The following is a 13,668-nucleotide window of genomic DNA, read 5'->3' on the forward strand; positions in this document are numbered from 1 at the left end:
TTTTTTATTGTTCTAACCGCTACTGCCACCTGGAGCTGAATCAGAGGACAGCACTCTGGAAAGCCCTCAGATCATTTGAATACATGTAAAAAGTAGATAAAAAAATAAATAATGATAGAAATTCAGTGATGATACGCCAGAAAGTCAGTTGGATATGAGAGTTAGAATGCTGTGCGCCGGCGTTATTTTATTCATTTTATATTCAGCACTTTTAATAACCATGACCTTATCACTGACAAGCCGCTCCAATGGAGATTTATTGGGCCCTGTAAGCTCTTTCAGGGTTTGCCAGGAGAGGGTTCACTGAGCTGTGTTTGCGTGTCTTTTCTTTCTCTCTCTGGAGGGAAAAAAAAGATTCTCTTAAATCATTTTTTTTTTTTTTTCTTCTTCATGTTTACCTCAGCGGATTTAGTTTATCAAGGGGGTCAAAGTCTCCAAACTAAGCATGTTTTTTAAATTTGACTCTTGATTCTTTCCCCGCTTCTGCTGAGGTGAACCAGCAGTATTGTTGGCCTTACCTCAGGCCAGCAGTTGATACACTCCAAAGATAAATATCATCCCATTGCGTGTAAACCCGCCATTCTTTTTATTCTTACTCATGAATGAAAAGAAAACACTCAGAGAAAATGATTGAATACTTCTTACAGCGTAAGGAGAAGTTGCCATACTGAGTTTCTCTTTACCCCCTCCCATTTCCTGTCCTGTTTGTACTCCCATGAGCCTCTTTGTTTGCTGTGCTGACTCCTTTGTCTTGTTGTCTGTCTTGTCTAATCTTTGTCTCCAGCTCTGTGCTGCTGTTTGTTTGTTTTTTTAAACCCACGTGTGTCATTGGTTCTGTGTCGTACATGTCCTCACCTTGTCTTTGTCTTTGTGTCTAAATACCCTTTGAAGAAGGTGGTAGTAGATCCATTTGGCAGATGTGCAGACAATTGCACAGGTGCTGATTGATGACATTGCACACACAGTCGTACACACACACACACACACACACACACACACACACACACACATGCAAACTGAGGGGGATGACTCTCTGGACGTCTACCATATCGCTGCTGGACTCACACAGACCACAGGGGCTTTGTAAGTGTGTTTGTATGCAGGAATGGATGTGTTTGTGTATGTGGGCACACATACAGTAGAGGCACGTTCGAGGTGAGAGTGACGTACAGTGCGTCTCGGGGATAGGTGGACGTCGCCCAAGTCTCTGCATCCACATCAGTCAAGACACTGGTGATCAAACAGCTGCCCAAACAACACACACACACATTCACACATACAGAGCAACACAGGAAGCACTGAGTAGCAATGCAGTACAGGCTCAGTAGGATGTTGGGAAGCTAATCGCAAAACAGCCCCCTGCTACTCTTAAACTCAGTCTGCATCCTTAAAAAGCACTGTGGCTCTGTTAGTGTGAGGCTGTGGAGGCCGAGCTACAAAGCTTCCTGGCTACATGTGCTGGCACACAGAATCCCGTGTGGTTGAACCATAGCTAATGTACGCAGCCACACATGACAAGAGCGCCGACCGAGCCGTGTCAGCCACACGCCAAAGATCAGACCTCTTTTTGATGAGTTGGACCAAAAAGGCTAATTGATGCATTTCCTCTTCTCCTAGCGAGAAGGCTCTGCTGGTGAACAAGTTTGAGCTGAGCATCCGGACGGAGGCGACCCAGGGCCTGGTGCTGTGGAGCGGGAAGGGCGTGGAGCGCTCCGACTACATCGCCCTGGCCATCGTGGACGGACACGTCCAGATGACATACGACCTGGGCTCCAAGCCCGTGATGCTGCGCTCCTCGGTGCGCATCGACACCAACCGCTGGATACGCATCAAGGCCAGCAGGTAAGATGGGAGACGGCGGGTAGCTGGGGATCAGTGAGTGAAAGCCGGAACAGTTAGACCGGGATTAGACTTAATCCTCATTGTATTTGGGTTTGCTGCAAACCGTGTGATCTCTTGCATGAATTGTGTGCCTTCTCAGTGATCCCCTGCACCGAGATGTCTCTGATTAGTTTCAGATTAAGGTTATTTTCATGCCTGGTCATGCACGAGTATGACGCATCGAGCATCGAATTGCTTCGACACATCAATGAACGTTCAAAAAGGAAGAACACACGGCAACATCCCGACACTTTTTAGCACATAATAACAAATGTGTCCAGGAAATAACTCTGTTCACAACACTTATAGTATCACAACAGTACGTAGAGTAACACATACACTGTACACACACAGCATACACACATTGATCCCATTTGATGACTTATATATGATGTAATAAATGCACTTTGCACAGAATCAGCTGCAATAGTATTACCCTTATCCCGTCAGTTGACACTGTGCTTTGGTCGAGAAATTTCCCATCAAAACCACAATGAATCAAAGGACTATCAGCTGATGATAATTCAGTCTTGATGACATTTTTTATACCCATAGCATGTGTCTAGAGTGTACACATAAATAGCCCTTAAATTGGACACACTGACACATGTTTTAATTTGGAAACCACGCAGGGATGTCACATTAATGGATTCCTTCATTAGAAACGGATTAACTGCTTGAGCTTTGAGAATGACCCACTTAACACCTTCCACGCGACCTCCGCTTTATCGCCGCTGAACATTTGCTGCCAGCACGACTGTGACTGGAAGTACTGGGGGTTGATTACACCGGCCTCATCGTGCAAGGCAAGATTAATCGATTCTCGAGGAGCACGCTGCGTCACAATCCCAGGTTTACGGGGGAGACCACACGAGCTGCTGGAAGATGACAAAGTTTGGCTGTTGATGAGGGCGTACGACTCGCAGCACGTTGGCACACAGCTCACATGGTTACATAGACATCTGTGTTCGCGGCTTGCCTTTTTTAATGACACTCTCTCTCTCTGTCGGAAACCCACTTTAATGGGTGCAAATTACCCCCCCACCCCCCTCGTCACAAGTGTGCTAATGCGTAGTGCAGAGCCACCTAAAGCGAATGGCGCTCTAACGGCATCTGTTAGCCGGTGGACAGGCACATTTAGAGCGCTGCTTGGCAGAGGCGGTTATGTGAGTGCTTAGTGTGCTGGCAGTGGCGCGATGGAGTCTCGATGCTTCAGATAAAACAAAACTGCAATTTACAGCCATTCACCATGACATGCATGCGTCTTCTTAACTCTCTTTTTCTTTCTCCTCCTCAGAGCACTTAGAGACGGCTCTCTCCAGGTCGGCAATGAGGCAGCGGTAACAGGGTCATCGCCTTTGGCAGCAACACAGCTGGACACGGACGGAGCGCTGTGGTTGGGTAGGTGCCCACATATGTCCAAAAAAAAAGAAAAGAATACAAGTTTGAAAATGTATCTTTGAATGACATACAGTACATCAAGTCAAGGGAATACTTGTAATTCTGTACTACTCTTCCCATCCCGGCCACTGGTAGAAGGCTGGCAACAGAATGAGCACATGAACTCATTGGCATTGCAGAGGAAGAGCCGAGTCTCTGGCAGGGAAATAAGATTGCGGTTTGGGCAAAAAATGTGCTCCTAGCCTATTCAGGTATTGAGTTGAGAAATGAAAAGGCTATCTGACTAATTCAAAAGTTGTCTGCGCCCCTGAATTGAAAATGACCAAAGTCGGCCCGTTATCTACCTCTTCAATTTGGTCCGAACTCGGCTCAGAGAAATGTTTTTTCAAAGAACACACAGTGCACGGCGAGATTGAACATTCTGAGGAAAATAACGTTGAAGGCGAAATAATGTCAGACTTTTCTGTAAAATGCACAGCGCATGGGGCGGCGAAGAGGCAGGTTAGAGAGGAGAAGCAGCCTGAGTGACATTTAAAGAGACACGCTGCATGTAGAGGTGCACTGCAAACACACACACACACAGACACACACACACACACGGGGAGGCAGCGCAGTGGAACAGGTGCTGAGCGAGCCCCACAGCAAGAATACATAATCCTCACACAAGCCCTCCCGTGGAGAGCCCTGCTCCTCTCTAAATCCCCTTTTCACTGTTCATCATTAATTCATCTGTAACTTGCATGAAATTAGCCCCGTCGATCCCCGATTCTGAGGCACGCAATCCGATTAAAGGGGGCAGGGACAGGGGATGTAAAAGGCTCGACGGGGATGTGAACTCTCAGCTTCACAGATTTAAAAAAAAGGAGAAAACAGGGACGAGAAGGAGAGATGGAGAATGTGGGGGAGGCAGGGGAGGCAGGGGAATGGAGTTGGACTGACATGAAGCGAAGAGAGAAAAAGAGGATGCAGGAGGTTTCTGAGAGTGTAGATGACAGAGAAGGGACGAGAGAGAGAGAGAGAGAGAGAGAGAGCAGCCAGGTAAAATATCGGGTCAGCCTCTCTCCCAGTAAGAACAGATCTCGTGAAATCCTGAATAAAGACGTATTTCATGCTGATTTATTGAGAGAGACACTAATGACTACTTTGGGTGTGCTGGCTCAAACGAGTAGCTCAAAACACCATCAAAAGGGAAAAAGGAGGCAGCCACACACCCGGCAATTAGGTCATCAAGCCTCCTCAAAAGGGCGTGAGGAGACTTTTCTTTTCTTTTTTTCTTCTTTTTTTAAAGAGCTTTGGATGATTTGAAATAGAAGTAAAGTTGAGAGGAAGTTAAAGTGAAATGGAAAGCACAACGGGCTGAAACATTTGCTTTGAAGTACAAATCCATGATATTTTCATATTTAGACATTTCCATTTTTAAACTTTCTATGACCGATGGATAAACCCTTACGTGAGTTCATTTATAAAGAGTCATTTTGACAAATAGTGAAAGTTTTTTATAAATCTCTAATCACTTATCTCTTGTGGTATCTAGCCATGCAGTTCTTGCCTCCACCTCACTACAGTGGAGGGCAGTTTCACGTTGGGTGATTTGGTCCTTTAACATTTTATTGTTCTGGACTTGCAGCCAGCCACACACAGATATCATGTCCTTGGTTTGTTTGGATCAAATAGAGGAAGAAGTGGGGAGTTAGCAGCGGTGTGAACAGCCAAAGAACAGTGCAGCACCTGTAAGAACTCTTAACTTTAGGAATGTCACTGACAGTTGATATCGGGGTGGTTCACAGCGCAGCAGCGAGCGCTTAGCACTGAAGGCGGGAACAAATTATAAATGATGAGGGCGTTGGGTATTCATAGTTTTACACTCTGTCAAATTAAAAGAGCCTTCTCCCTCTCCCTCTCTCTCTCTCTCGTCTGTGTTAACGCGCTCTGGCTGGTATGCAGGCTCTCTCTGCCTCGCTCCCTTTGATCATGGCGGTTTGACAAATAAAGTGTCAACCTGTCCTGTACATCAGCTGGCGTCACCGTACAAAGACAAAGCCTGATTAAGACAAGTAACTGCTTAAGTACCAGAAATACATTGTTCTCCCAAAGATATTTGGGGTACGGCCTTTTGATGGCATTCACACGGTCTAATTTGTTATGAAATCCAAATCTCTATCCTGCTGTGTGATCTTTAAAGGGGCACTGCGTGCATTTTCACAGGGAGGTGAGTTCACTAGTCATGTACAACTCCAAGCCTGTGAAATCAGTTGTGTGACCTCATCAGGGGATATCTGGGCTTGGGCTTCGATGAATGAAAATCTGCGTTACCAACTGAGATGGAGGTCAGTGGAGGTTGAAGGATGTGTCAGGGAAGATCAAACACTGCTATTGGTGTATTATGGGAAATGTAGGAACGAGGTTTTTGGGAGCTTGACTAATGGGCTTTTAAAATGCACTGAAACAGTTGCTGCTTTAGAGTTTAGTGTCTCAGTTGTTTCCCTACCGTGGGTGGAGGAGCGTTTAGGTACAGCTGCATTAACCTCCGTCTCCGTCTCCCCTCAGGTGGTCTGGAGGAGCTGGCGGTGGCCCGTCGGTTGCCCAAGGCCTACAGCACCAGCTTTGTTGGCTGCATCAAGGACGTGGTGGTGGACGGCGTGGAGCTCCACCTGGTGGAAGACGCCTTAAACAGCCCCAAGATATTACACTGCTCCGCCGCCAAATAAACCAGCAGAGACAGAATATTGAGAGAAACGGAAAAGAAACAAACCCTCCCACTCGCTCCCTCCATAGCGCCCATGTCTCCTGCTGTAATTATTTTCTATTTTTGTATACTTTTCATCGCTTTTTATATGGAAAGAAAATGAATATGTTTGTTTGGATTTTTGTTTGATATATTTTGTTCTTCTTTTTTTTCTGCACCTCCATAAACAGACCACACTTTCTTTATTCTTAACTGCCCTGGCCCTTCATCTTTGTCAAAAAAACGCAGGCATCTCTGTGAAAAAGAGATGTTTTATTCTTGTCAGTTTTGTTGTTTTAAAACAAACGCCAACTTCAAAAAAAAAGAAAAGAAGAAGAGTCGCCTGCTCCTTTTCCTCGCTCATTACTTGAACACTGGTGGACCTCACCGAAGATCTCTGGTTACTGCCTTGTCTTGGTGCCATATATACATATATACATATATATATATATATATATATATATATATATATATATATATCGTCCACATTCCCCAAGCACGGCCTATACATCCATGAGTACATAGACAAATCCCTTCCCCCTGTGGGAGCTGCACGCAGTGTGCGCTGTGGCCGGTGTGTGTGCAGCTCTTTGATGCTGCAGCCAGCTGGCGTCTCCAGTCAAGAAACTCTACAATCAGCCCCGCTAGCCCGCTGTATTTTCCTAATGGGACTTTTCAGATATCAGTCAAGCTGCTACAATGAGAAAGTACACAGTCCAAACCACTCCATCATCCCCCATCTCACAGCGCCGACAAAAAAGAAAAGAAAAGAAAAAACTCTCCACTCAATCTGAATCCCATCAGAGCCTTTAGTTTTGAAATATGACTCACTTACACTGCAACCCGACATGATGGAGAGAGCGCTACATTCCACAACGACTCGCATTATCATTACTCATAAGTCAAGACATGAATAAATGTTATAAATATAGAGTATATAAATATTACCTGAGACTGTGAATATGTAAGATGGGTTCTCCTCAGAGAGTTGTGCTTCTCATGTACTGTTGTGCGTTCTGTTTTACAAGCCGCAGATGTAACTAATGATGACCACTATAAATGCATGCACTTCTGCAGTGTTGGTTTGAATCTGGTTTGTTTTATTTACATTTTAGTTCCAAAAAAAAAAAAAAAAAAAACTTTCTAATTTGGAAAAGTGTCACTGTTTGGGGGGTTTGTTTTTTTTTTTTTTTGCAATGAGTACAAAAAGATTCCTTTTGTTTCCTCTTATTTCCACTGACTACAGAGCTCAGAATAATGTTTTGCATTTCTTCATTCCCTGTGTCATTTTTTGGTCTTTTGATTTTGATTTGTTTCTTGGGAGCAGTTAGTTTTTGCAGGACTTCTGCAGACGGGTGCATGAGGGGAAGAGTTGTTACCATATCTGACCTTAAGGAGGTGCTGAAAGCAAGGACTGAAGAAAAAGGACAGACAGAAAGGAGGCGAGGAGAGATACTGCCCTTGGGGGATGTCCTGTCGAACAGCAATCAGTCGTCAACACAAAGAAAAAAAGCTTCATAAAAACTCTGCCTGAGACTTCCTCATTTCTTTTCCTATTTGACCGAGGAGCATTCCTGGAGGAGTCTTTCCCCCCGGCTGTTGAGAGAGAGAGAGAGACTGTGACGTTGTTGTGACCTTTTGAAGCCATAACAGCCGCAAAAATGGGAGGAGACGCATAATCCTACAGTACTTGCAAATTAACATAGTAACGCATGGGTTTGTATTACTAGTGCGAATTCTGTAACCTTCAGTGAACCGATGCAACGCGGAGTCGTCTTTGCTCAACCACAATAAGCTGCGATGACCGACTTAAGGACACTTTGTTTTGATATGAGAACTTTGGCAATATTCTGAGACAAAATCATGCCTGTTTGTGGTTGAGTATCAAATGGTCTTGTGCTATTTCCTTTTTCTTTCTTAAGTTCTTAATTATGTTTTCCTTCTTAAATCATCAAACGACCTGTTTTTGTACAGCCCTGCAATTTATAAGTGTAAATTTAGCAAAAATGTGTTATCTGTGGAGGTTTATGTTTTTAGTAATATACACTGGAACCATATCTGACTTGTCCGCTCGCCCCCCACACGATGATATACTCATGTACATGGGGGAGGGATAGCCCGAGAGCTACAGCTGTGTTGTGTGTGTGTGTGTGTGTGTGTGTGTGTGTGATCACGCTCCGAGTGTCCACACTGGACCAGGAAAGCCTTTTCCCTGGTGTCCCCCAAAAGACACGTTGAAATTCCAGCACTCACTCTATTAACCTCAGACCGGTCTTATTTTACCACAGCGGTCTTTGAATTCGATCCATTCAGGTGGTGACACTTAACAAAAGGAGAGATCCCTGTGTTTCCGGACGGACTCGAGAACAATAAAGACAATTGCAGTCTTTGGTTTGGGTGGAAACTATTTGCCTTAAAAAAAACGGTCACCTGGACTCTGAGCAGGTGACGAAGACGTCATCCATATAACCGTTTCCTTATTTTAGCCAGTGTATTAGCCTCGTCCCCATAATGTAAAGGAGTAATACATCATAATAATAATGATAATTATATTAGTAATAATGCTCATACACAAAAAAAAAATCCCAGGGGGCCTCTGCGAATATCCCCTCTGGCTTTTTACAAAAAATCTTCTATTTACTGTTTTTTGAATCTATTTTCTGTTCCTTATTTATGTCTACATGTGGATTACCCTCCATGTCTGGCCTCTGTAAACTACTGTCTGACTGCGCAAACCTCCTCAAAGGGCAGTGCACCGAGTAAGAGTGGCATGACCTGAACATTACTAACTTTATGACCTTTGTCTTGTGTTCCTACCACCATGAAATAAAATGTCAACCAATGGAGCCCCAGACGTCTTGATTTTGTCACAGTCTGGACTTGATTTGCATTTCCACGCCTCTTTGAATGGTAAAGATGGTGCTGTTCTATATTTTCAGAATTGTCAACAAATCCTGTGAAAAGATCAAAACCAACATCGTGTTAGTCTGTCTCTTAATAATTTCCAACTTCCCTGTCAGCCCCAAACCCAATCGTTCCTCCTGAAGATGTACATCTTTAAAAACAGGTCACAGATATATACTTCTCTTTTTTTTGAAGGCTCAAATTTCCTAAAGCAGGCGGGCAGTGTATTATTTTAACAAACATTACTTAATAGTGTAGAGTAAATAGTGTATTTTTGGGGGGACTATTTTCAGATGTGGATTAATACATATTTTGGTGTGGTTTGAGTAGTAATCGCACCAGGACGGTGTAGTGGTAGTGACTCAAAATAAACTACAGTGCCCAAGTTGACCATTTTTGGAAATTATGGTTAAGAAAAATGGTTTTACTGAAGGCCCACTTACAAACTTTTTCCGGAGCTTTCAACCTGCTTGGGAAGAATGTGAAATGTGGAAACGAAGAGAGCCCACTAGATACTATATATATCAGTTAAAATAACAATAATTAAGTATCTTATGAATTGACATTGTTAAGTTAAGACTTAAAGGGCCAATGTGAAGTATCTCCGTAACTCTATTAGCAAAAATGGAATATGACATTCATAACAATGTTATTATTAGTGTATAATCACCTGAAACTATCAATCGTGTTAAAACCAACGCTGGCTCAACAGAAAGCCTTTTTGTCCTTTAACGTTACTCACACTGCACCTTTAAATCTCCGGTCTCTCTTAATGAAAATGTGGTTTCTCACATTTTGATAAAAGGTCCAAGAGAAACAGTGATTTTCCAAATCAAAAGAAAATTCAAGTCTCCGCGCTCACACCGTACACACATCAATAAACAATATTTCTGGCAACATTGATGTTTACTTCTTATAATTCAAATCACCTTCAGCAGTCTGTAGTGCCCTCCTGCTAATTAAAAGCCTGGAATTCAAGAGAATTAAAACAACTATCGCACAGACTCACAGGCTCATTGAGCGTTTTCATTAAGCCTGAGAATTAATGAGATTAATGTATTCCTTGCTAATGACAGAGGACATCGCATGTGTTGTGTTAATTAGGAGACGGTGTAAAGGAAATAGTGTTGCTTAGTGAGGGATCCTTCTGGGGAAAGATTGTTTACAAGTTAACAAGCCTAAGTAGTTTGATTAAAGGCTTTTCCAGGAATTCAAATAAAAAAGAATACGAGATACATTTATAGAACCGAATAAAATGAAATAGAGGATCACTGCTCGGGTGACACCCAGCGGAGCTAGAAGGTCGAGGCGGCTCGGGGTTATATGTGTCTTTCGGAGGACACGGGATTCACAGAACCAACTTTGATTCACGTGTTGAGAGGAGCTGCAGAAGGAAGAGCTCAGAGGCAGCCAGAAAAGATGTGCGGTTTCAACACGTGTTGGGGAATGCAGTTTGTTCAAAGGTCAAAGTGGAGTTATGAATTATGCAACAAACTCCGGCCCTCTTGGGATGAAATTTCATCAGAGCTGCCAACCTGAGCCAAACACAGGCCCAAGAGTCCCCGACATCATCTGCTGAAGTCAACACTGTTTTTAGAAAATCACTTAATGAACTTCCACGAATGTTCTCTAAAAATGTCGGACAGTTACTGCCCTGAAATAAAAGACTCACCCTTGCTACATTTCACCCCCTTTTGTTAGATAAAGTTCCTCTCTCGCAGCTTTTTATGTCCCCATGGTAATAAAAGTTCTTTCTCTCCAACAAGGCCCCAGCTGTCCAGCTGCGTCGCTCTCAGTATAAGTCCTCTTTGTTTCCCTGTCCCGATTTTTTTCAATCTTTGGACGGACAGATTTGCAAGTCTCAAGGCAAAAGAGGTCAAAGGCCACAAGCCTATAGAAGCAGTCACCTCGGGGTAGATGGGACATCCTGGTTTCCATTCCCCTGGGTGGGAAACCAGGCTTTGTGCTCTTGAGTCTTCTTGTCGTCCCCCCCCCCTAGACTCAACAGGACATCAGTCTGCACGGTGATAAAAGGTGAACGTTTTTGTCCAGGAACGCTGTCACAGCGTTCTTCTACAATCATTTAAAATATATATATATACATTCTTGAAATAAGTTAATCATTAGCAAACCCCACATTTATTCTTTTCCTTTCTGTATGGTGTAAAAATGAGTTTATTTACTGTTGTGATGCAGTGTGGTCTTTTCAAACGAATCGGCACATGGAACAATGTAAAATGTAAAGTATGCATCGGAAATATCCACCAAAAATAAAGGCCATACAATGTACCTCAAGGTTATTTCTCTTTGCTCAGTCCTACAAGGCCGCTTCAGAACTTCACCTCAGAGCAGCAGCTTCGGGGTTAAAGTTATTACATCTGGATTATTTTTCCATTGACGACAAGGGACCCTTTTTCATGGCCACAATTACAATGTTTAAGGTCACGACCACTCGGAATCGCACCCCCAACACAACAACACTAACAGTAAAGCACAGCTTGATTGACCTTTTTTTCTCAGACGTGCTGAAGCCAAAGTGAGCTAATTTACCCCAGTTATCTCCTGTCGCTGCAGCACTGAAATGGTCCTTAAAGCCAAACACAAGACATACAAGGGGTATCTAACCACCCAATAAATGGTAATGACTTTGTTTTTTCGAGTCCCTCAGTCTCGTATCCTTCACTTTTAGTACTAAACACTTAATGTGCACTCAGTGTTATCCCAATATTCAGCCATTTCTCACCCTCCTCATCAATTTCCACTTTGTATCGATCAGAGACTAATGCCCTTCCTTTGTGCGACACGATTGTTTTAACTGCTCATGGGACCCCAACAATGAACCCTATGTTCAAACCCGTGTGTCCTGCCTGAAGCGCATTTCATCTGGCAGAGGAAAACAGCTACTCTGGGCAACAGAAATGCCACGGAGAGAAGAAATTCCCTCTCCATCATCTCAGTGTTTGTATGTAGGCTGCAGCAGCACACTGGGTCAAACAGTGGAAAAGCAAATCCATAGATGTGAAGCTGGTGAGCTCACAGACAATTGCATAAGCCCATCCATCCCCCAGTAGATTAACCTCCACTGATAACCGCAGGCTGGTGACGTCAATGCTGCTCTGCCTCTCTCTCTCACTCTCTCTCTCTCTCACTCCTCTCCCACACCACCAAGTCCAGAGCCGGGAGGCTGTCCCATCATGAGGGTACAACACAAGAGGAGGTTTATAGACCTGCCTTATCTTTCAGAAGGCAATAGCAGAGCTTTTACAATAGCAAAATAAATAAATAAATAAATAAAATGACACAAGTTAATCACTATTGCATTATTGGTGAAAATAAAATAAATCAATGGGCAACACAATTGTGAATAATACTGAGAGCCAGCCTTTATTTTCCAGTACCCTACACTACAAATAGACAGGTGTCTGACTTTTAAAGGACATAGAAAATACTAAAAACGTGAATCAATAGGTCTTTCATTTTTGAAATTCTTCATAGTTAACTTTCAACACAAGCAAAGTCCATTCTCCCACGTTACAGCATGGACAGCAGCTTTACAATATGGCTGTGGGATGTTTTAGCTCCTTCAATAATTAACAGCTATACTGTCACAGGTGTGCAGTTTGTTTTCAGCTTCGATGATGACCCAGCCAATTGGAGATGAGGATTTAACGATCTGTCTTCGCATATTTTTCAATGGCCCTTATAGTACACGTTTATGAGGCCCCTGATATTGACTTAGAAATGCAGACTTTTCACAATGTTTTCTATGTGCATCAAGGTAGCCAGGGTGAGTCTGAACAGGACAGGAAAAGAAGCTTGTCGTGCAAAATAAAAGTCCAAACGTCACAGTTGATCAAATCGGAAGGAAGCTAATCTTAATAGCCTCATAATTATTCAAATGAATTAGCCTTTTTTTAATACTGCAATTAAACATTTTCTGTTATTATTTTTACTTGAACAAATATTTTTAAAAACAAATCAGAATAAAGATAAGACAGAAGTCATAATACTGCAGCATAGAAAGGAAACATAAATACGTTAATAAAATAATATAAAAATATGTTATAAACAGGAATATCTCAATTGGTTGGTCAGATCTAACATTAAGTCCACCTCGTTGAAATGAGCCTACAGACAAGGCCCTTGTTTTGAAGGCGCTGACCGGAAGTCGTGTCAGTAGTTCTGTGTAGCTGCACGCGCAGGTTCAACAGATCGCTCACTCTTCACAGCGACTCGGCCGAGGCGAAAGGGGAACGTTTGTGGACACTTGACAGCTTTCAGAGACTGCTATGACATCTCGCAGGTAAAGTCGAGTGTGTTCGCTTTTAAAACTGTCATTAATCGCTTCGTGATATTTAACAGCCCCTCTACTCCGCACGAGCGGCCAGAGGTTGCACGAGCGAGACTGAACTAAAGCTGCCAGCAAAGAAAGCAGGGGCGCCTCAACTTTTTACGTGCTACGTACGGATCTCTGCAACACACGCACTTGACGCCTCATATCCTGAATTTCTCCCAAATAATCTCCATTATACGTTTGCAGTGGTAATTGTGATTTTGCATAAGAGTTTATGTAACTGTCTTTGCTTGAAGTATGGTGGAAACAAAAGGTGGCGACGTTGAACGCTTTGATAAATACAACACATTAGCGGCTGCAAAGTGATAATAACAGTGGAATCAAATCAACCTCAGGCTGCTCTGTTTGTCACGTTTTTACATTCATTTGCATTGTGTGCGCGTGCAACGTTATTTATAAGTGG

General features: G+C 43.2%; 2 protein-coding genes across 2 annotated transcripts in view; both read left to right on the top strand.

Moving 5' to 3' along the window:
- The window catches only part of agrn (agrin), a gene marked incomplete at its 5' end in the record, with an annotated part of 139,563 nt that extends 130,720 nt beyond the window's left edge, over positions 1-8,843 (top strand). The window contains 3 exons of the mRNA XM_079176891.1: positions 1,618-1,842; positions 3,179-3,282; positions 5,830-8,843. Coding sequence (XP_079033017.1) covers positions 1,618-1,842; positions 3,179-3,282; positions 5,830-5,990 — 490 coding nt within the window. The 3' untranslated portion in view covers positions 5,991-8,843. The remainder of the gene's footprint in view (positions 1-1,617; positions 1,843-3,178; positions 3,283-5,829) is intronic.
- Positions 8,844-13,120: 4,277 nt separating this feature from the next.
- ptpn11b (protein tyrosine phosphatase non-receptor type 11b) overlaps positions 13,121-13,668 on the top strand; it is a 32,859-nt gene continuing 32,311 nt past the window's right edge. Inside the window, exon 1 of the mRNA XM_079173791.1 lies at positions 13,121-13,214. Coding sequence (XP_079029917.1) covers positions 13,201-13,214 — 14 coding nt within the window. The 5' untranslated portion in view covers positions 13,121-13,200. The remainder of the gene's footprint in view (positions 13,215-13,668) is intronic.

Source organism: Pholis gunnellus (genome assembly GCF_910591455.1).
Source record: "Pholis gunnellus genome assembly, chromosome: 2".
NCBI classification, from domain to species: Eukaryota; Metazoa; Chordata; class Actinopteri; order Perciformes; family Pholidae; genus Pholis; species Pholis gunnellus.